Consider the following 23,068-nt stretch of genomic DNA (forward strand, 5'->3'; position numbering starts at 1 on the left):
GGCGATGTTTTCTTCAGGAAGCGCGGCTGTACATTTATTTCTTTTATAGCGTGTTGAGTGCAACCGCAGCACCCTTCCCCATCTTGGCTCCTCACCGTGCCACAAAGCTGGGCTCTAAGAGAGATGCTCAGAAGATGAAATCAGCGCTTGAACAGGCCTGGGAAGCGTTGTGCTGATGAGAGTCAGTGGTTGGCAGGACGCTCAGACCCCGTCCATTCCTCCCGCCTCCTCTTCCTCCCTGGACACGTGGGTGGGGGGGGCAACGCAGCCCCTGTGGCCAGCTGTCCTGTCCTTGGCCTGCTGCTCTGCCCTCCTGGCCTCGGGTGAATCTTAGATAGGGCCCCAGGTCCTAGAATGAAGGGTCGTGGCCACCGCACAGGCTGGGACAATGACAGTGACTGGAGCCTCGCTGTTGAGGGTGTGCGGCCTGCCGGGGGCCCACGAGTCAGCTGGCGTCATCTGTCACTCCCAGGGCCGTCTGTCCTGGTGGCAGGAGTCAGTGGCTTGGGGACTGTTCTCAACGACGGCACCAAAGAAGATGACTGAATGTCTGGTCCCTTGACACGGCAGGCCAAGCTCCTGTTCCCGGTGCTTTCCCAGGGGACCTTGCCTGCCTTCCAGCGGGGCCAGGAGCAGGTATCGCTTCCTGGGAGCCAGAGCGAGAGGCCCTGTACACCGTGTTGTGGCTGTGATTTCTTTGGTCCCGCTGAACCTGAGCACGGGCGGGGCTGCGGGGCTGCACACCGGGGCTGAGGGGTAACATTGCCTTTTCCTCAGAGTTCGTGCGGGAGCCCCCAGGTGGCAACATTTCAGTAACTTGCTAAGTGCCCGGCCGGGTTAGTGAACAGATGGCGCCATGGGCGGGAACCGGGCGTGGCGGGTGCATCTCATGAGGGAGCTTTGGGGCCACCCTGTGGGAGGTGCCTGGACTCAGACTCGAGTGTGGATGTGCAGCATTGACCTCAGCGTAATCCAGTAATCCCCTGTCCCCTCGAACTTGTTGTCCTAATGGACCCTTTACTGTGACCAGCACGGAGCCACCGAGGATTGCTGCTGTCACATCTCATTTGTCTGGGGAAAAGCTCAGGGAGACTAAAGCCCGAGGCCTCAGTAGTGACACCAGTCGGTGCCGGGGGAACGCGGTTCTCCCCGCGAAGCTGCTCCTTCACAGCCCCGAGTCGGGAAAAACCTCTTTTCAGGGTAAATGAGCGCTTAATCCCTCAGCGCAGGGTTTGCAGAAGGAATTTCCATTCATGCCTGAAGATTCCGATTCTTTTAACCGGTTTGTGGACTTTCAGGTGGAGAACACCCTTGATTCCTTCCCAGAGTGGCAGGAAGCGGTCACTGTCCACTCTTCGGGGGATTAAGTATTTGTTAAACGCTGTGGCAAGGCCACGGATTTGCCAGGACACTTGCAGGACCCCAGAGCCGGCGGGCTGGGCAGGCCCTGACTTTCAGATAAATGAGGTGACCCCTAGGACCCCAAGGCAATACTTTTAATTCTAGAGCAACTGTCTTACGCGTAGTCCAGTCACTTTGAAAATCTGCCTGACACTCCCCCCAAATGGATCCCCCACTTTGTGGAGAGTCCTGGGTTTAGAAAATGCCGACCACAGCAACACAGCAGGCAAGACTAAAGCCAGACCTGTCTTCCTAAGCATTTATGAATTCCAAAATCAAAGCATGAACGACAACAGCTTACAGAGTGTCCTGTGTTGGCAGAAACTTCGGGGACAAGCGAGAAAACAGCCAGACATGGAGTCAGTGTCCCGTGGAGGCCGCAGGCCCTGGGGAGCCGTGGCCTCTGCTTCACCCCATGTTGTTTGTGAGTCGCACTCCCACGTGTCAGCAAACCACACGCTGGAGGCGTCTGTCGCCCTGCTGCCCCTGTCCCAGGGGCTGTGCCCAAACTCCCCAGAGAAGGGTGGAAGGCCCATGGGCCGGCCGGCCTCGGAGGTCAGCCTTGACTTAGTGCGTCGGTCGGCGCTGTTTCCCGGGCACAGCTGTTTGTCAGCCACCGCGGGAAGGAGCTGCCATCGCAGCCGGGCGGCTGCTGTGCCTCGGCTGTGCCCTCGGCTGTGCCCTCGGCTGTGCCCTCGGCTGTGCCCTCGGGGCTGCAGGCCAGAGGCACCAGGGCTGCGCCAGCTCTGTCTGGAGCAGCTGTGTCCCCACCGCGCCCCTCCTCGAGCCCAGACCCGGATTCTTCCTTGTCTCAGCCTGCGGGCCCCTCACTCTGCCTGGGCGGTAATAGTTCTGCGGGGTCGCCTCTGTGCCCTGCAGAGGACACACAGCCATCCTCGCCAGAACAGGGGGGGGGAGGAAAGAGGGTTGAGGACTGCATAGGCTGGGCTTCACACCCCCCCCCACCCAGGGGTCGTCTTCCCCTCCCCCGAGCAGGGGGCTCCCGACTTGGGCGTCGCTGCAAGGGGCCCGAGTTCTCTGTCTGGGGCCCTAGGGACGGACACGCGCCCAGGGTAGAAGGGAGGACACCCAAGGTGGGCCCCGCACAGCCGTGTACCCATTCTCCTGTTGTTTGGATGTGGTTTTGGGGTCAGTTGGAACCGATAGTGACAAAGTATGAAACATGCGGCCAGAAGCAGGAAAGGCAGCTGTTGGCCGGTGGCTCTATTTAAGTAGCTGCTAAAAACAGGCGAAAGAACACCATTGACTGAGACTTTGTCTCCCTGTGGGGTGTCCTCTTTAGGGAGGGGAGAGGTTGACAGCAATGCTATGTCTTCGCGTTTCATTGGCTGCAAGCGGTTTTCAGTGATGTCGCTGCCAGCCTCAGCACTCTGGGCAGGGGAGGAAGCGGCTCTGGGCAGGAGAGGCTCATCCGATGGTGGGTCAGCGGGGGACGAGGAAGGGCGCTGTACACTGAGGACGGGACACTGTCGCTAGCAGAGGGGCTCGCAGGCTCGGGGCACGTGAACGTCTCCGTTTCCTGGGGACCAGAGCAAGAGACCCAGGCCTGGTGTCAGTATCCGAGGGGACGTGGGTGTTGTTGGTGAGCTCGGTGTCAGAGCCGGGCCTCAGGGGCTGGTCCGTGTGTCCCTGCTGGCTCTGGAAATGGGGACTAAAGTTAGAAGGAGGCGGCGTGTGAGGACCGACACCCTGCTCACTGGCACGTGCCTGGGCATGGACCGTCCATCCGCCCTGCACCGTGGCTGCGATGCCACGCGCGCTGGGCAGCAGCGGGGCCACGTTGACGCTCTGCATCGTTTCGGCCTGTGAGCCCGCGGCTTCGGTTGGCCAGGGTTTTGTGAAGGTTCATTCTTTTGGTACCTGGAGGCCATGTTCTTCTCTCCATTTAATGGGCCTTTCCGAGGATGCCTCTGCGGAATGCTCCTGTTGTGCTTTCTCAGTCGGTCGGAGGCCCAGAGGAGGCTGCTGGGCACAGACAGAAAGCATTGTGCCGACCGGCGGGGCTCTGCGGACACACGGTTCTGAGGGGGTGTGCAGTGACCGCTGGGACCCGGGTGTCTGAGCCCCGTGGGTAATTCTGGCCGCTCTGAGAGAGTTTAGGTAAATGTGAACACCGTGTCTGTGGAAACTCTGACCCTTTAATCTAGACTTGATGGTGCAAAAGACAAGGACAGGGACAGAAGCAGTGGGTGGTGCATGTTGTACACACCAGGGACCGTGGCAAGGTTTGGGGCGCCCCACGGGAGACGCAGTGACAGCTCCCAGGCTCTAGAACAGTCCCCGAGGGAGAGCCCGAACGTGTGGGTAGGGCGGGAGGCGCCACCTCGCGTGGGCAGCGGTCCCCAGACTTCCACTCGCCTCAGAAACACCAGGAAGGCTTCCTGAAGCACTTAGGATCTCCCACCCCGAATTTCTCGCTGGGAGGCCTGGGGGGCCCCAGTGACTCCTGTCTTTTCTCAAACTCCCATGTGCAGAAGGATGAGCTTGCAGAGGCTGTAAAAAGGGCCAGTCATACAAAAGACACTGGAACAAGGCTCGAGATTCTGTGATTTGTACAAAAGCACGTTAGTGATTCCCCTGTCATTGGTCTGGGACACCGGTGGAAGGGCTCCAAGTGTCTCTGACAGCCCACGGGGGCATCTCGGGCTGTCAGCTTTGAGTCCTTCAGGTTTTCATGACCATGACCATGCATGGTTTGAATGCCTGTTAATGGTGTTAAAGTTCTCATCTGCCTTGAAGAGTAACAGAAAAATAAAATGGAAACATTATTAACGTTTGGCTTAGTGAGACCATAGGCCAAGTCGCATCTCATGAAAACGGGATACATTGTGGTACAGTATGATGAGCATTTTAGCGAAACTTGATCAAATGTAATAAGACTTTGGCAAGAAAAAGTTGTCTAATCTGCTATCAAGTAAAATGTAAATAACCCAAATCTTTTTTAAGATTTTATTCATTTATCTTTAGAGGGGAAGGGAAGGAGAGAGGGAGAGAAATATCGATGTATGGTTGCCTCTCATGTGTCCCCTGCTGGGAACTGGCCTGCAACCCAGGCATGTGCCCTGACTGGGAATCGAACCGCGATCGTATGGTTCTCAGGCTCGTGCTCAATCCACTGAGCTACACCAGCCAGGGCAATAACCCAAATCCTCTAAAGGAGGAAGCAAGGTATAGTGAAAAGGAACACTTTGGGATGGGCAGATCCTGGCTCCAGAACTCACAGATCCAGGACACGGGACCCACCCTTCACGATGATGGTAGTTACCTCGTCAAAATTATCCTGGGGGCAGAGAGACACCAGGGACTTGGAGAGCCTGGGAACTCTCTAAAGAGGACAAACTCAGAGCAGACGTGCAGGCACTGGTGGTGTCTGCGTGTCTGAGAGAGACGTGGCGAGGACCAAGGTCCTGTTGATGGGGGTGCTGTAAGAGGCACTGAATCATCTCAAACTTCGCAAGCGCTGTGCATGGACTGCACGAGAAAACAGTGCTTTCTTGGGGGAAGAAGAGTAGAGTTTGGGTAAGCGCTGGAGGCAGGGCAAACAGTGGATGGGATGTCATTTTTTGTCAAGTCTGTTGATAGACCGAACACAACCCTAGTACGTCTGGTTGGACTTTGGTGAGTTGAGATAAAAAAATTGATACTGAGCTTCAGTGGGAAAAGCCGTAGGCGTGGCTGAAGTACAGCCTGGGAAGAAAGCTGTGAGGGAGGATGTAGACTACACACAGAGGCACACACGAAAATCAGCACATAGTGGGGCTGCAGACCAGTGGGACTGAGAAGAGGTTAGAGGGGTGTGGGGGGGGACACGGGTGTGAACACGGGTTACAGGAACTTGGCGGTCATCGGAGTGGCATCAGAGAGGGGACGGCACAGCTCAGTGTACGGGTTTGCAGACATTAAAATGACCTGGGCACCAGGCACGGAGTGGGAAATAGCTATAGAGCGAGTAAAACAGAGATAAACACAGTGTTTTGTGTTCGTAGTGCTATGTTTGCGAAGTTTAAATATTGACGTGGGGTTTGCACTCGCCTCTTTAGATGAGTGCACACTCACATCTACAGACTGAAAGGAGAAAGAACGTGGTTAAAAACCAGCGTTGAGGTCAGCCAGCCGGATGGAGTGATTTCTGTCCTTCCCGAAATTCTTTCACTGGCTTTGTCAGGCTTCAGTAATCCAAGTCTTAACACAGATGAGCGATCACTCAGTCTTTCAGGCAGAACCCAATGGAGGGAGGAGCCCGGGCGTGCTGCCCGTGCTGTTAGGCGTAAACCTGAGGCAACGGAAACGTCTCTCGGTGTGACTCGGTGCCTGGTCTGGTTCGCAGTGACTGTGACTGCCTGATGCTGCCTGAAGTTCCTCACGATCAGGCGGACGTTTGCACAGCTTCTTAAATCTGTTCCTCTTATACGTGTGGTTCTCCTATCTTTTCACCCGCTCCGTTCGCCTGCTTTTCTGAGCTCTTAGGATAGTTAAGTATTTTCGTTTTACTCTTTTGCATTTACAATAGTGACAATTTTAAGTGATTAATCGGTACCCACTACAACGTATTTTTAGTAGAAATGTGAAAACTGTGGCTGTTGATAAGCTGAGACGATTTCACACTCACGTGTCGATTTTCTCCTTCTAGGTAAGTGACTGAGCAGGGACATGAAGAGCTGGCGTCTCAGATGACAACCATGTTGCAAAAGGTACTTGCACTTCCACTGCCAATGTGACAGGAAGCCTGAGAAAAGACACAGAGGTTGGAATGTGAATAAGCACTATTTTGGTAAAAGGAGTTTTTTGGCGTGTGAACATATTTAAAGACGTTATAGCTTTAGGAATAACTAGGAGAGATGTAATATACGGTAGAACTTCTGTAGCCTGGCAACTTATCGTCAGCATTGTTTGGGAAAGATAAACTGATCATCTTGTCAGCGTAGTTGCCGGTGGGAGGAGGGCGGTGGGGGCGGAACCGGGGTGGCGGCACCGGCATCTGTTCCATCCTAGGGCTGTTCTCTGACAAAACACCTGAACCGCTCGTGAAATGGATTCCTGCGAGCTTGCCAATCAGGCAGTTTGATTCTGGATAATCAGCTAGATTGTATCAGAAGTGTACAGAGGTATTCTGATTCTATATATAGATATTAAAAAACTATATATAATTCTATATGTAGTTGTAAGGGGAGGGAAGGAAGGAAATAATAGACCATAAAGACTCTTAGACCGGATACTGATCACACATAGGGTTTGTAGAAGTCTGGTTTTTTTAAAGCCCGGAATCATGTCTAGAAGAATCTTTCTTTCCTGGAAGAAATCTTTAACGCACTGTAAAACCATCCTGTCTGGTGACACGGACGCAGTTTTGATGTGAACCGTGAGATGAGCTGTGTGGCACCACTGACCCTGGCGGCCACACCAGGACAGACAGACAGACGCCTGAGCTGCAGTGTGTCCTGAGTGTTCGCTGAGCCCGAGGAGCCCCATGTAGGTATCGAAAGAGGAGAAATGAGCTCCGCTTCTGCCTGCAATCGCAGTGTAAAAGAACTTGTAGTCCTGCGTAGAAACCCCCTCGAGGACCTGCTAAAGCTCAGGGCAGGTGCCAGGGAAGAGGCTTCATTTGAAGAGAAGTTTGAGAAAAAGTTGGTGAAATCCTCAAGTTGTCATCAAAAATAGTTGTCAAAATCAAACTTTTTTGACACCAAAAAGTTTGTACTCTTCTAATGGTGGCCATTCAGTTGGCGTAAGTTTTCTCCACACTGTGGCTGTTCTGAGTGCTGAGTGAGAGTTAGTTCCTTTCGTTCATACTGATCATGAGACCCACTAGTGGGCGTGGCTGTTTTCAGGACGGGCACGCAGCATTGTGTCCCGTTTCATTAACACAGTGGAACAGGATGTGCTTCCCAGGGGACCAGCAGCCGGCCTGGCGCAGACGCCAGGGTGCCAGTGGAGAGATGAGCCTGAGGCTCGGGCGAGAGGTCTGTGACTTAGACGGGAGAGTGGAAGAGGCTGCTTCTGTCCGGGTGACACTGCAGCCAGGAGCAGAGTCCAGCGTCCAGGGAAGAGGTGCAAATAGGAGTTGGCGGGGGGGCGGGTTGAGGAAGGAACGGGAGGTGAGAAGGTGGAGTTGGCCGTGAAGGGTGAAGGTGTTCTTTGAAAAACTAGTCTGTGGATGAAAGTGGAGAGAACGTGGTAGCTGGCCATGGCTGTTGGGACGACAGGGTCCGGGACACGTTTACAGGTTGATGGGCATAGTGCAGAGGAGGAGGGGCTGAGGGGCTGGGGCTGGGGGGCTGGAGGATGGCCAGGAGGAAGGCGGCTGGGGGCTGGTGGAGGACACGCCCCTCAGCCACACTAAGGCAGTGACGGGAGGTAAGCGGATGCAGAGCTCGTGGCCAGGTAATGTGTGAGGCGAGGGTACACGTGTGAGAGCACGTTGTGGGGGTGGGGACAGTTTCCTTGCGGACAGTGCTCATGGACCAAGCTGATCTCTATGGCGGTGGGTGGGGAGTGTCCCCAGACCCCCCTGCATGTGGCCAGGGGTCTAAGCTTCCAATCTGGTAACAACCCTCAGCCAACCCTGAAGCTCACGACAAGCCTTAGCTGGTGGAAGTGTTTATTTAAAGCCACTAAACAATGATCTCCTTCCATGGGGTTAAACTAGAGCCATGTTTTAGGACCTTCATCTACCTGTGGGCTTTCCCCGTAGTTTGAATGGACATTCATTTTGTGTGTTTACAAGTGAACTATCTGTATGGATGTTACTTTTTTTATTAAAAAATTTTATTTTTTTTTGGAGAGGGGGAAGGGAGGGAGAAAGAAAGGGAGAGAAACATCAATGCATGGTCGCCCTCTACTGGGGATTTGGCCCACAACCCAGGTATGTGCCCTGACTGGGAATCAAACCTGCGACTCTTTGGTTCTCAGGCTGGCACTCACTCCACTGAGCCACACCAGCCAGGGTCAGATGTTACTTTCTAAGGTCAGAAATCACAGATTCTGCTTTGAGGGAAAGGGTAAGATAGACACTGGCCGCTATGAGGCCCTCGGTTTGGGGGGCATCTCCTAATGACAGGATTTTGATGGCAGAGTTTAATAACACTGTTTGGCCTTGAAGAAGCGATTACTCGTTAACTCCAAACCGCTGTCCCGTTTTCCATGACCCAGACAGCATGCCATCCATGCTCAGGCGCCGAGAGCTTGGCACGCCCTTCGGGCTGCCAGGCTCCACTGAATGTGATGGACAGGCCCAAGGGCAACCGCCGCAGTGTGTCGGCCCTGAACTGTGGGAAGGTCACTACTCCCATTTCACTGGAGGCTCTGCATTTCTCTTCCCCATTGTGATTTTTAGGAGTGTTTTCTTGAGGCCAGAGAGCCCTTTATAAGACCGAAGAGGGCTTCTGTTCAGGAATTTTCAAGTGTTTGTAGCTACAAAATCACTTTGAAAAATAGAATGTGGTACCCACAAAGAGGAAAAGAGACTTGTCTGGTTCCAGGGCACAGGGGGCAGGGCTGGCATCCACCTGCTCACCCCACATCCAGGTAGGTCCCTGGAAATGCCACTATTGGGCCCACAGGACATCGTGGGACAGTCACAGTTGTAGTGATCACAGCTGCACTGAATTCCACCAAGGTACAGAGTTCTGAAGACACATCACATTTACTGTTTGAAGGCCATATTTCCTCTGTAATAAAATAGGCAGGTAGTGTCTACTTTGACCTGAAGTGTTGCTAATTATGTCGCTGATTTCCGTGATGATAAGCTCCACACACATTGTTGCTCAGTGCGCTGCGTACTTGGGGCTGGGGGAGCCAGGCGCTCTGTGCAGTTAATTCTGCTGGTCAGGAGGCCATGCCCATAAGGGGGGCCCTTCTCCTTGTGCCCAGAGGAGGGACGGAAGGAGGACTGGATCCCGAGCAGCTGTGCAAAGAGGTGGCGCAGGTGAGCACGACACAACTCTCCCTTTAGGTGTGACTTTGCTCAGGGCTTGTGGGGTCCGTAGACATGGAGCTGGATGCCTTCAAGTAAGTAACAGCACCCGCCGGAAACAGAGCAAGGCTGAGGGACACACAGAGACCTCGCCCAGGAAGGCCGGTCGGAGGTTGTAGAACTTGCTGAGAGACTTATGACGTCAAACCAGCAGGGGTCAGTGTCCAACGTGTATGTGCCCCACGCAACACCAACAGTGTGCTTTGAGTTACTGGGAAGAGATGACGCTGGTATTGTCTTGCTTCTGCATCTGATAGACGGAGGCTCAGAGAGGTTAAGCAGCTTGTCCGACTCACACAGTAAATTCCCAGCAAACGTGGTGGAACTGAAGTTTAGGCCCAGGGATGGCAGACCCAACAGCCCACTGGCAACGTTCAGAACTCGTGAGTCTGGAGAAGAGAGAGGGTCTCACGAAGAAGGAAGTGGCCTGTGAGCCTGCAGCCTCCCATTTGCCTCCACACCACCCCCCTCGACACTCTGGCGACTGGAGGACACCTCTGCAGGGTGCAGCCCGTGTGGCTGGTGCTGCCAGGAGCTTCTCCCCGGACGTTGGGGGTGGGGTGGGTGCTGGCCACCAGGGACACCCTGGGCTCCCACTGATGGGCGACCTTGGTCCTTTCATCCTCAGATTCACTTCCTGGAATGGAGGAGGAGTGGGGTTCCAGGCGTGGTCCCGCACTCAGGGGCACAGTCTGGAAGGCACACCGGGCTGTCTGTCTCCTGGGATGGGAAGCGTTGCTCTGGTTACGCAGGGGGCCTGGCGAGGAGTTAAGAGGGTTAGCCAGGACCTCATGCCAGCTGGAGATACACTCGCAGTCTTGAGAGTCTGAAAGTTTCTTTGCGGCTTGTCCACCTGCAGCCCCTGGAGAAAAGAGCCAGGACCAGACTTTCTGGACACCAGCAGCCAGAGTGCCCTGGCATCGCCAATCACATGTGCATTTCGTTTGGATGTGGTGTCAAGAATTTTTAGGCTTCTGTGCGCCAATTTCTTATCTTTCTGTGTAAGTCAAATGTAATGTTTGAGATATTCCTATAGTGGTGGAATTTTGACCCTTTATTCTGACCAATAATTACAACCTAATTTGATTAAATATACATAACTCAGTCTCAAGCTCTGTGTTTTCTGGAATATGTTTTCCTGGCGAGCATCTATAATTGGGAGTAATGATAGAAAATGCTAGAATTAGATTTGTCCATCTTAATTCATTTGTGTTGCCACCCATCAAATCAAAGTCGGAGCTTTCCGGTCTCTGTCCTGGCCGAGTCTAACAGACGTGTTGTCCGCATCAGACTGGGGTTGTGCTTTACATCCAGTTCCTGTGGGTGCAGAACACTGTCTTCTTTTGTTCCATCTTATTTCCTGTTTTGTTTTACGTCGCTGCTTCCAATCGGCATAGAAACCCCTTTCTCCCCTCACTATAGAAAAGGAGAAAACAAACACTCAATAAACCACAGTGCTATTAATTTTTCTGCAAGAAAAGAACAGAGTACGGAGAAGTGGTCACCCTTCTGAGGGTTTTCCTGGACCCTCTGCAGAGGCCACATGGGAGGACCTGCATCTGACGGAGTGAACAGACGAAATGAGCTGGTTTCTTACTTTCTCCAAAGAAATTGTGCCTCCCTCCCCCACATTCCTCCACTTAATTTGAATGAATTCCTTCCAGTGTTAGCGACTCTTTACTGGTTACTGTATCGGGCACGTAATTAACCAGGCACAACACCAGAATTTGTCTTAATGATCGTCACCAACCACATTGTTCAGTGAGCATGTTCTTCTCGGCCAAGTTCCGCACACATGTGGGAAGGACCTGGGTCCCGTGTCCGATCCACATGCTTGGAAGCGAAGCAGTAAGGCCTGCAGGAGGGCCCCCGGGTTAGGAGGCTGAAGCAGGAAATACCGCCCCTCCCAGCAGAACTAGGGCCCTCCCGGCGCCCACCTGCCCTTGGTGTTGTGTCCTCCTCCTCTGGGGCTGCGCGGTGTGCGGAGAAAACACGGCAAAATGCTTACAGCGTTAGAAGTCCTCTGAGCTCTTCCAAAGCTGTAAGCTGCAAATCTTGTAGGAAGCTCCGGCACAGAAAAGCTTTCTTCAGCACCAGGGACCTGGGGGCTCTGCAGTGGGTGTGGCCGGAGGGTCCCATGCGCCCTACGAGGAGCCAGCTCGCTGGGAACAGAGGTGGGTTTCCCTGCACGGCTCAGCCCGGCGTCTGCAGAGGGTGTCCTGGCCACCACAGGGAGAGTGGAGCTTCGCCGACGAGGAACTTTCAACAACCCAGCCTAGTTTTCTGGCAAAAACCCAGTGCATTGGGGTTTCTTCAGCAAAACGGGGTGAGCCCGGCCCAGCCATAAATTCGCACAGTCCTGCTCGGTCTGGGAAACACAAATTCCTAGGAATCACCTCCTGTCTCCTTTACCTGAGTGAAAGGATCATATTTGGAAGACAACAGGAGGTTTTAGAAGCAACATTTAAAAAATGTTGAAAGAAAAACCCATATTTAGCATTTTTCAGAAGTCTTTAATACCTCTTTGTACTCCCCAAATAATTGATCAAAATGAACAGAAGCCCAAGCTGTGTAGTTTATAATTTGAAGCCTTGTTTATAATTTTACATTTGCCTTTTAAGTTAAAAAAATCTGTGTATTTTCTGTTTTCCTTGCTATTATTTCCTGTCGTTTCACTGTCACGAAATTGATCAATGCCATCAGTGTTCTAAGGATTGTCCATTTCAGACACACCTGTCGGACATCACAGGAAAATGGGCTGCACATCAGGTTGTCCCAGAGGATATTTTCTGGACAGTGGTGGCATGTACGAAACATTCTGTGTGGGCAGCACTGCCTGGTGCAGCTTGTGTGTTGTGTTGTTCGTAGGGATGTGTGCAAACTGGTGACGGTGTGGTCTCTTAGAACAAATCATTATAGCAATTTCACGTAATTTGACCAAGTGTTTTAAGCTCAGAAGTACCTAAGATTTTAAGTCTTCAATCAAAATTTAAATCATACAAAACAGAACTGACTTATTTTGAAATGTAAATCTTTGATTTTCACATTTCTATAAAAATTTTCAGTTACAGTTGGGGCATTACAAAATATTCAGTGGCTTAAAATACACAAATTACGGCCAAGGTGGAGGCGTAGGTAGACACACGGTGTCTCCTTGCATAACCAAAATTAAGGACAACAAAAATTTGGAAACAAAAAACAACCAGAACTGACAGAAAATTGAATTGGATGGAAGTCCGACAATCATTCATCCTGACCAGTAAGAGGGGTGGAGTTAGTGGCCCATGGAGAGGGGTCACGGCAGGAAAAAGTGGTTGGCAGACCCCCGACGCTGGGAGGCAATGGGCAGACCCAGTGAAGCACCCAAGGTGGCTGGCTGACCGAGGTCACACATTTGCGCACAGATAAACCAGGTGAAAACAGGCAGTGAGACATACTGCTCAACCCAGGGCCCCAGCAACGGGAAATAAAGCCTAACAGCACCGATTGAAAACACTCATGGGGGTTGAGGTGCCGGGATAGACTCCCAGCCTCACAGGAGAGTTCATTGGAGAGACCCACAGGGTCCTAGAACATACACAAACCCACCCACCCGGGAGCCAGCACCAGAAGGGCCCAATTTGCTTGTGGGAAGTGGCAGAAGGGACTGAAATCTGAGAGAGAGCAGACCAAGCACCATTGTTCCCTCTCTGACCCCTCCTCCATATACAGCATCACAACCCAGTGAAGGTGGAGGGTTGCCCCACCCTGGGGACCACCTAAGGCTCTGCCCCTCCTATGTAACAGGTGCGACAAGACCAAAAAAAATGGCTGAAACAGAAGAACAGATCAAAGCCCCAGAGCCAATTCATCTAAGCGACCAAGAGATAGTCAACCTATAGATGCACAGTTCAAAATATTCGTGAGCAGGATGCCCACGGAACTGATTGATTTTGGTCACAAATTAGATGAAAAAATGAAGGCTACACTAAGTGAAATGAAGGGAAATGCACAAGGAACCAATAGCGATGGGAAGGAAACTGGGACTCATATCAATGGAGTGGACCAGGAGGAAGAAAGAAACAACCAATCAGAAAAGAATGATGAAATAAGAATTCAAAAACATGAGGAGAGGCTTAGGAACCTCCAGGACATCTTTAAACGTTCCAACATCCGGATTATAGGGGTACCAGAAGGGGGAAAGAAACAGCCACGAGTGGAAAACTTATTTGAACAAATAATAAAGGAGAACTTCCCCGTCTGGCAAAGGAAATAGACTTCCAGGAAGTCCAGGAAGTTTAGAGAGTCCCAAAGAAGGTGGACCCAAGGAGGAACACACCAAGCCATATCATAATTACATTACCCAAGATTAAAATGAAGGAGAGAATTCTAGAAGAAGCAAGACAGAAGGGGACAGTCACCTACAAAGGAGTGCCCATCAGACTGTCAGCAGATTTCTCAAAAGAGACCTTACAGGCAAGAAGGGGCTGGAAAGAAGTATACCAAGTCATGAAATCCAAAGACCTACAGCCAAGATTGCTTTATCCAGCAAAACTTTCATTTAGAATGGAAGGACAGATAAAGCGCTTCTCAGATAAGGTCAAGTTCAAGGAGTTCATCATCACCAAGCCCTTATTATATGAAATGTTAAAGGGATTTATCTAAGAAAAAGAAGATGAAAGATATAAACAGTGAAATGACAGCAAACTCACAGTTATTAACAACCACATCTAAAACGAAAGCAAAAGCAAACGAAGCAAACAAGTAGAACAGGAACAGAACCACAGCAATGGAGATCACATGGAGGGTTAGCAACAGAGGATTGGGAGGGGAAGAGAGGGGGAAAAGGTACAGAGAATAAGTAGCATAGACAGTAGGTAGAAAACGGACAGGGGGAAGGCAAGAGTAGTGTGGGAAATGTAGAAGCTAAAGAACTTATGACACATGGACATGAACTAAAGGGGGGAATGTGGGTGGAAGGGGGTGTGCAGGGTGAAGGGGAAGAAAAGGGGGAAATGGGAAAACTGTAATAGCATAATCAATAAAGTATATTTAAAAATAAAAATATATGCAAATTAAAGAGAACATACGCTTTTTAAAAATAATTTTTCGGTGCACTTCACAATGTTGTATTAGGTTCAGGGGCACAGCACTGTGATTGGACATTCATGTGACTTACCATGTGGTTCCCCAGAGAGTCCAGGACCCACCTGGCACCGCACGCAGTTACTACAGTAAGATCGACTGTGCTCCCTGGACTGCACTGTACAGCCTGCGACTCTCCTGTAACTACCAGTTTGCGCTTCTTAATCCCTTCACCTTTTTCGTGAGCCTTTAAGTCGCCCTTCCCTCTGGTAACCACCCATCTGCCATCTGCATCAAGAGTCTGTTTCAGTTTTGTCTGTTCACTCATTTTGCTCTTCAGATTCCACATGAAAGTGAGAGCATTTGTTTTTTTTCTTTCTCTGTCGGACTCCAGGTCCATCCGTGCTGTTGCAAATGGCAGGACCTCCTTTTTTACAGCCGAGAGGAATTCCGTTGTGTAAATGTACCACGGTCTTTTAATCCCTTTGTCTACGGATGGGCCCTTGGGCTGCGTCCATATCTTGGCGATTGTAAATAATGCTTCAGTGAACACAGGGGTGCTTATATCTTTTCGAATTAGTGTTTTAGATTTCTTTGGATAAATACCCAGAAGTGGAGTTGGTGGGTCAAAAGGCAGTTCCATTTTTAATTTTTGGAGGTAATTCCATATTGTTTCCACAGTGGCTGCACCAGTCTGTGTTCCCACGGGAAGTGCACTGGGGTTCCCTTTTCTCCACGTCCTCCCCAGCACTTGTCGATTGTGGATTTATCGATGGTGGCCATTCTGACAGGCGTGAAGTCCCATCTCATTGTGGTTTTAATTTGCCTTACTTTAATGATTAGTGATGTTGAACACCTTTTCATACATCTGTTGGCTATCCGTGTGTCCTCTTTGAAAAAGTGTCAGTTCAGGTCCTTTGCCCATTTTTTATTGGGTTGTTTGTGTTTTGGTGTTAAGTTGTAGGAGTGGACCCAAATAGTGACTAGCGGCTCTTACATAGGCCCGAGGCCAGGAGAAGGGGAGGTGATGACTTTGGCTGGTGGTGGCATCCACTGAGGGTCCCCAGGCGCCATGGGCCTGAAGAGGACTTCCTGGCTGTCAGGGTCTGGAGGAGCCAGCGGGGCCCTCGCTGCTCCCGGGCCTGGTGGCACTGTCCTCGGACCCTGTGAGTCCAGCGCTGCTCAGAGCCCCCGGTTAGGTTGTTCCTCTGTGAGCAGCAGACCTGGGGGCAGCAGACAGGTGTCCCTTCCTGGCCCGGCTCTGACTGACGGGAGGCGGCTGGATCCCGGAGAAGGGCTGATGCGGGTGCACTGAGGGCCAGGGAGCCCGGGCTGGGAGCGGGGGGAGACAGCCGGCGGTTTCTGCACGAATGTTTCAGGTTATGGTGGGGACTTCCTGTCACGAAGGCAGGGTAGGTTGTGGCAGGGATGAAATGTGACAGCATTGACTGGAAAAAAATCCTGACCGTGGGGAGCACCCGGCAGAGCAGGAAAGTGGCGTCCTTGGATATTCACGGGGCGACAGGTGATGGAGTTGCTGCCCAGACTTGCAGCTTCGGTATCTTGGGGTGTGGCTGCGACACGAAGGCGCCGGGGCGGCTGTGACAGCCGAAGCATCTGTTGTCCGAGTTGAGTGTTCTGTTTCCTGTCTGAAGAACAAGGAGTGACATTCAGAATCTTGGCTTTGTTGAGCAAAATCAAGGGGGCTAAAAAATTTGATCAAGACTCCTCAGTTGTAAAGGGGATATTCATTTTTATATATTTTATTTATTTATCTTTAGAGGGGAAAGGAAGGAGAGAAGGAGAGAAATATCAATGTACGGTTGCCTCTCGTGAGTCCCCTGCTGGGAACTGGCCTGCAACCCAGGCATGTGCCCTGACTGGGAATCGAACCGCAATCGTCTGGTTCGCAGGCCCTCGCTCAATCCACTGAGCTACACCAGGCAGGTAAAGGGGATATTCTTGCTTAATTACTTAGTAATGGTTACTTGAAAGGTACGTGCATTATTTTAATCCACTTGTGCCTTTTCACTGGAGCTTGACATAGATCTCTGCTTAGGGCACACCGCCCAGTGCCACCCAGTGCGGTGACGGGCCACCAGTCCACACCCACGTGCATGGATTCATAGCTCCATTTGTCATTTTATGTCATCAGTGAGTGGAAACAACTTGATAAAAGGATATTTAATTGGTACAAAGGCCATCCTCACTAACACAGGTGAGAGAGACTTCCTTGGAAATAGGAGACTATTTAGTGACCGGCATCATTCATTTGATTATTTAAAAAATGTTATACATAAGGCACCTGGCTTAGTCATATAATTTAAGACATTATTTTTCTAGTAACTGCATACCGGGAGGCCTGGTAGATCCGTCACTAACTCCGCCTCCAGCCGCTCCCGGTCTCTGGAGACCGAGGGCGGGGCTGAGAGCCCCAGTGGTCTGAACGCGGCGGCCTGGGCTCGAAGGTGACCAGCCTGGCGCCACCATTGCTGTAGCCCGGGACATTCCAGGGGGTCCCGGAGCCCCCGTGTTGGGAAACCGGTTGCTTATTTTCTTCCGTCTTCAATGTTAAAATGGCTACACAAAAATTCACTGATTTTGAGACTTTTTAAAAAAATGCACAGTGATGTGACAGTTGTTTCTAACAAAGTTGAAGACGACTAAGCACTCCCGGTGGGGTCGTCGGGAGGAAGAGAGCGAGCTTACTGGCCCACCCAGGGGAAGGAGGCTTTCTCGCTCTCCCACGGCCCTGAGGTGCACACCGAATGTGTGGGGGTGCCCGCGGACCCTGGCGAGAGCACAAAGGCTGCCCAGCCTGGTGCGACCGCCTCAGGGGGACGCGAGGGACTCCTTCTGAGCGAGCATTTCACGAAGAGCTTCCTGGGGTTTCAGGCAGGAAGTCCTGCAGTTTGGTGCTGACTTAATGCATCAGTCAATTCGGACAGTTCACTGTCAGTGTTGCCTTTCACTTTCTTTTGGCCGAAGCCCGAAAAACAGCTATAATTGCAAACGACCTTCTGAGGTCCATTGTCACTGCCGCCGGCCTGGGGAAGCCCAGACCCAGTGGCAGCGGGAGCCGAGTTCCTATTTTAGGTGGTCCTTCCTTTTTCTAGTATTTAAAGGGTAGAAAAAACTTACTACATAATGTTAAGATGATCTTGCTAACTGCAAAGAAAGTAATACTTGAATTTATTGTTAGAGAGGCCAGATTGAAAAGTTGCAGGATATGTGGTTCCAAAACGGAGGTGTAGTTTTGTTAATCAGTATATGCAGTGGTCACATCCTGCTATTTTTGCATTGTTGAGTTTTGTCATTTAATAACACTAGTGTTGCACCATGGCTCGTGTGGCTCAGTGGACTGAGGCCGGCCTGGGAACCAAAGGGTCACAGATTCCATTCTCAGTCAGGGCACACGCTGGTCCCCAGTAGGGGGCGCTCGAGAGGCAACCACACATTGATGTTTCTCTCCCTTTTTCTCTCCCTTCCTCTCTCTAAAAATAAATAAATAAAACCTTAAAAAATAACACTAGCTTGAAGCCAATGCCAATTAACACATAATACTAACTATGTGTTAATTGCAAACGACCTTCTGAGGTCCATTGTCACTGCCGCAGGCCTGGGGAAGCCCAGACCCAGTGGCAGCGGGAGCCGAGTTCCTATTTTAGGTGGTCCTTCCTTTTTTCCATATCAGAGAAATGGACCTCATATATACTCCAGCATGTTAAATAAACGCTGTAAAGCACAGGTGGCAAACACAGCCCCGAGGGCTGAATCTGGCCCTCCACCTTGTTTCTACCAGGCAGCAGCGCTGAGCTCCTTGCCCCTAGTGAAGGAGTAGTTACATTTACACAGCCCTCAAATTACGTTCAGCCCTTTGAAGGCAAATGTGAGGCTCATGTGGCCCCTGGTGAAAATGAGTTTGACACCCCTGCTGTAAGGAATGACATCGAGAAGTTGTCTAAAATGCCTCTAATGTTGCTTCTTTGCTTTTTCAAATAAAATAGGTAAACAGTTGCACCAACTGAAATGTTAGATTCTGCAGTGTGGCATTCCTTTGGAAATGAGGTTCATTGGTCAGTTAATTGTTGCTAGTTTGGTTTAAATGAGCATCTAGCTAATAGAATCCCAACTAAAGCAAGCTCAACTAATACATAAAGTTGGGGAAAAAATAACACGAACTAGATATTTCTGAACAGAAAAAAAAAACTGCTTGTCCAATGTGAATTAGGTATTAGGCAAAACAGTTCGTGATGACTCTAAAATTAGAATGTTCTTTTTCAGTACCCCAAAGGGCCAAGTGCTAAAATGTGAACAAAATCGGGACCAAAAGTATGCACACTAAGCAATCTCATGAGCGAAGTTGTAAAAATATCAGTCATTCTGGCTGCTGCTGAGCAGGAGGGAGGATTTGGAAAGCAATATAGCGAAACGCCCAAATCCTTGGAATGTGATTCGATCCAAAAAGAAATGATCTGTGCAATTCTGCACCGATGGAAAAACAAGGACTCTTCCAGTTGCGAAATACTTCAGTCACACCTGTGCTTCAACGACCCCAAGATATTTCTGTAAGGCTTGGTGTAAACACTGAAAGGAAACTGTGCAAAAATGATTCTGAAGTTAATTAAAAAGGTGAGTGCACGCTGACATTTTAAAACTAAGAGCTTTTCAGGTTTCTTGAGGCATCTCCAGAAGATGAGTCGCTGGCCCGCAGGTGGCCCTGCCTCCCAGACGGCGGCTGTGCCTGTGTTCTCCTGGGGCCGGAAGCAGCGCTGGACACCGACTCGCTGTCATTGCAATGGCCCCTGATGGAGAACAGTCGAGATAGTTAATATTAAGGAAATAGTTAAGTAAATTTGGCACATCCATGGGATGAAATATTATGCAGCCATTTAAAAGTAGTTTTTTAAAAAGACATTTCAATGACATGACACATGTCTATTTATTAATTTAAAAGTTTAAGATAAACATGTATCCAATATACGCTCTACCACGTTGTCCCTATGCATGCGAAACACATGTCAATGTGGTTTTCTTTAGATACTTATCTTTTCCCTTTAATTACAGTTTTGCTCACAGTGAATCTTTATTATCTTTTATAATTGGAAATGACATTTTTTAAAGCTTATTGATTCCAAATGCTACTGCAAATGACAGTGGTGAAAATAATCACTACCCTGCAAGTTCATAAGCATTTTCTGACTTTCTAATACTCTTGTTAGTTCGTTTTGATTAAAAAATTAAAAAAGAAATTGCTACGTCCACTTTTGGAAATGCCAGGAAAGAATTTGCCAAAGCGTAGAGTCATCCGTGGCAACGTGTGTTCATTGATTTTCAAAATACCGATTCCAGTTGCATTTTTAAACAGTTTAAGGATGGTAGAGAAACGCTACGTCGGCCTCAGACCACAACAGTCGCTGTTCTTTGAATTGAGCTTTTGGAGCCACTGGTGTGGGCAGGGGGGCGTTTCATTCTCCCGAGCCAGTGGCCGGGACCTGCTTTAATCGGGAAAGTAAGACGCTCTCGTGTCCCCAGAGCTCGCGACAGAAAGCGCGGTGGCACTGCAGGTCCTTCCACTGGCGGCGGCAGCGGCTCTCGCGTGGCGGCCTCTGCGCGGCGCAGCCACAACCCCCCGGGACAGGCGCGCGCGGACTTTATGGGCATGACCGCGGTTCTTCTCGCCGCGCCTTGGGTGCCCTGCGGTCTCACCTGCCCGGTTCCCTCCGTGAAGCATAGTGTTCGTCGCTGTCGGGCCCTGGGACGTGGTCCCCACGGCCCGGTGTCCTGCGCCGCCGGCCTGCATCAGAGGGGAGGCCACTCTGGTGCCGCTCGGGCGCCACGGCCTGGCCTGGGGCGGGCGGGGGTTGCCTGTCGGTCTGTAAATCAGGGTGAAGATCAATCTGTCGGCCTCACGGCGCCCAATTTAAAGTAATAAATGAATTAGTCTGTTAAAGCACTTGGAACAATGATACGCAGTGAGCACCAATTTAAAAATGTTAAATCCTACTTATTAATTCCAAAAGTCACATATTTTCTCCTAGCAACATCTTGTTAGACCCAAAGGCGCTCCGTCGCAGACCCTGATCTGACAGGACCCCCTTAGGTGAGCGAGGCAACGGGAGCAAAGTCCGGCCACCCTGATGCGGCTTTGGGGGTGCTGGTTTGAGCTGTTTATTAAGAAACGAGAGACTCAGAAAGAACGTTTGACCCTCCTGCCCAAGAGACTCGGGGGGAGACACCTGCTTCAGGAGGGAGGCCCCGAGGGCGCAGACCCGGGGTTCGAATTGAGTGAGGTCCACAGGGAAGCACAGGCCCGGCCTGCCAGGGGCACGCCCTGCATCCCCGAGTTTCGGGGTCACCTGGGGGCTCTTCCTCTGTCACTCCTGAAATCCAGTTCCCCGTTGCCGCCCGTTTCTCCTTTGTCCAGAATTCACCCCCGCTCCCTCTCCGGTCTGTGGGCAGTTTCCGTGGGTTTAGCATCTGTGTGCGTGTGTATTAAACTTTGGTTTTCTCCCAATAACTTGCGTCTGGGCAGGAAAGGCAATAATATTTTGAGCTCCCACGAGGGATCCGTGACCTGTTTTCCTGTCGGGAAATTTTAGGTGCACAAATGGCCGTCTCTGCTCACCTGCAGGTGGGCAACAGGGCGGGGCCTGCTGGCCCATCTGTGCGCCCCCTCCGACTCCCCCACCATCGGCCCCCTTCTCTCCGTGAGTTCTTCCGTCCCTCTCTGCCCCCCACCCTGGGCGCACGTGTGTGGGGACCACGCGCACCTGCACTGTCTCTCCCCGTTACAAGGGACATCCAGCAAACTCGGCTTCTCCCCGTGTCTCAGCTGTTTGTATAGTTTTCGTTTTCTGCAAAATGGCATATTTAGAATGTGCTTAGGTCACAGAAAAGGGGAGTTAAAAACGAAACCAAAGGCAAGCAAAAGAATACGTTCCCATGGAAACGGGCCTTTACTTTTTATTTTGGCCAAGGAGACAGCGCCCCCTGGTGGAGGTTTCCTAGATGGCCGCGCGAAGAAAGGAAAAGGAGAGGCCCGGGCGGTGGAAAAGCTGAGACGGAGAACAAAGAACCGGGAGGCCTGACGCCGCCCCCTCCTCTGCCGGACAGTTCGCCCAGGCTGGCTCGGCAGGTTTTCTGTCCTGCTCCCCGCTGTGGCCCAGAACAGTGCCTGCCACATGAGAGGGACTCAGGACATATTTATTAAGTGAACTAATTGTTAAAGTCGACCAATTGATATGTTTTTTTCACATTTTATGTATTTATTTTTGCGAGAGAGGAAGGGAGGGAGAGAGGAAGGTTGAGAAACACGGATCACCTCCCTCTCACACGCGCCCCAACTGGAGACCAGCCTGCGGCCCAGGCAAGGGCCCTGACCTGCGGTGGAACCCTCGACCTTTTGGCTTTCGGGAGGAGGCCCAACCCACTGAGCCACCCTGTCAGGGCAAAAGTTGACTTCTTTTTAAATTAAGATATTACAACATTCATATTTCTTATGCTGAAGAATTTTCTATAGCTCATATATGAAAGGTTTTATTTTTTTCTTTATAATTTTGTGTCCTAACTCCAATTGTAAGGTTACATACTTAGCTATGTTGGAAATTAAAACAAATGTTTTCTAAAACTAAAATAAGGCTTGTGGAGATATTTTCATGGCTAGTTTGTTAAATTTTCTTGTAAATAGCAAGCTAGTGGGCATATTGACTAAGTCAAATTCAATAGAGATTGAATTAAAAAAACCACCAGGCGGTAGTCCATTCTTTAAATTTAAAAATTTATTTAAAAATTATGTATTCATGAAAATGACTCAAAATTCAGGAAGTACAGAAAAGGCGTAGCATGAGAATCCTCCTGCCCTCTCTCTGCCCTGCAGACTCCCAAGCCCGAAGCCGCCAATGTCTCCGCTCCTCCACCCCACGTCCTTCCAGGCTTCGCACACACCCTCGAGCAAATAAACCGTCTGTAAAACTGCACCTGTCATTGTAAGGAACAACGCCTGATGCAGAACCTAGAGTTGTCTCCACTTTTATAATGTGCTCTTAATAATGAAAAACAGTGGTAGTGTTTTTCTCCTGAAAAGAATTCCTTTAGGTGTTTCCTGGGTTTTGTTTAAATGGCCCTTCTCATGTTGGCCTTAAGTTCTGATGTTAGTTTTTATAATAGGTTCATGTCTGCATGTGAGTTACTTGCACAGAATCCGAGGAGGCTGGTTGACAAACGGTCTCCAGGCTGTCAGTGTGCACAGAGCCATCTCGCTTCCTCAATCTGCTGGAATCGTATTAGTGGCCAGAGAAACACAATTACAAGCCTTTCACTGCATAAATTTCATTTGCTGGGCACCAGGCCAGTTTTTGCCTGATTTCTTCATTTTGCTATTAAGAAAATGTTAGGGAGACACAAGATATGTACTCACTTGACAAGTCATTCTTTTTATAAAAATACTTATTTACTTATTTATTTATTTTAGAGATGGGGGGAGGGAGGGTGAAAGAGGGAGGTGCCTCTCATGTGCACCCCTACTGGGGACCTGGTTTGCAACCCATGAGTGTGTTGTGACGGGGAATCGAACTGGTGGCTTCTCAGGACTTCTGCAGTATAACGCCC

At 50.5% G+C, this 23,068-nt stretch overlaps 1 protein-coding gene across 2 annotated transcripts in view; it reads left to right on the plus strand.

Moving 5' to 3' along the window:
• ANK2 (ankyrin 2) overlaps positions 1-23,068 on the plus strand; it is a 292,783-nt gene that overhangs the window by 75,684 nt on the left and 194,031 nt on the right. The window contains exon 2 of one of the 2 annotated variants that reach the window (XM_037029411.1): positions 6,053-6,113. The exons of the other annotated variant lie outside the window; for it this stretch is intronic. Within the exon in view, the coding sequence (XP_036885306.1) occupies positions 6,093-6,113 (21 nt within the window). The 5' untranslated portion in view covers positions 6,053-6,092. The remainder of the gene's footprint in view (positions 1-6,052; positions 6,114-23,068) is intronic. 2 annotated transcript variants of the gene reach the window in all.

This window comes from Sturnira hondurensis, unplaced genomic scaffold, assembly GCF_014824575.4.
Source record: "Sturnira hondurensis isolate 20B ecotype Veracruz unplaced genomic scaffold, ASM1482457v3 Scaffold0020288, whole genome shotgun sequence".
NCBI lineage: Eukaryota > Metazoa > Chordata > Mammalia > Chiroptera > Phyllostomidae > Sturnira > Sturnira hondurensis.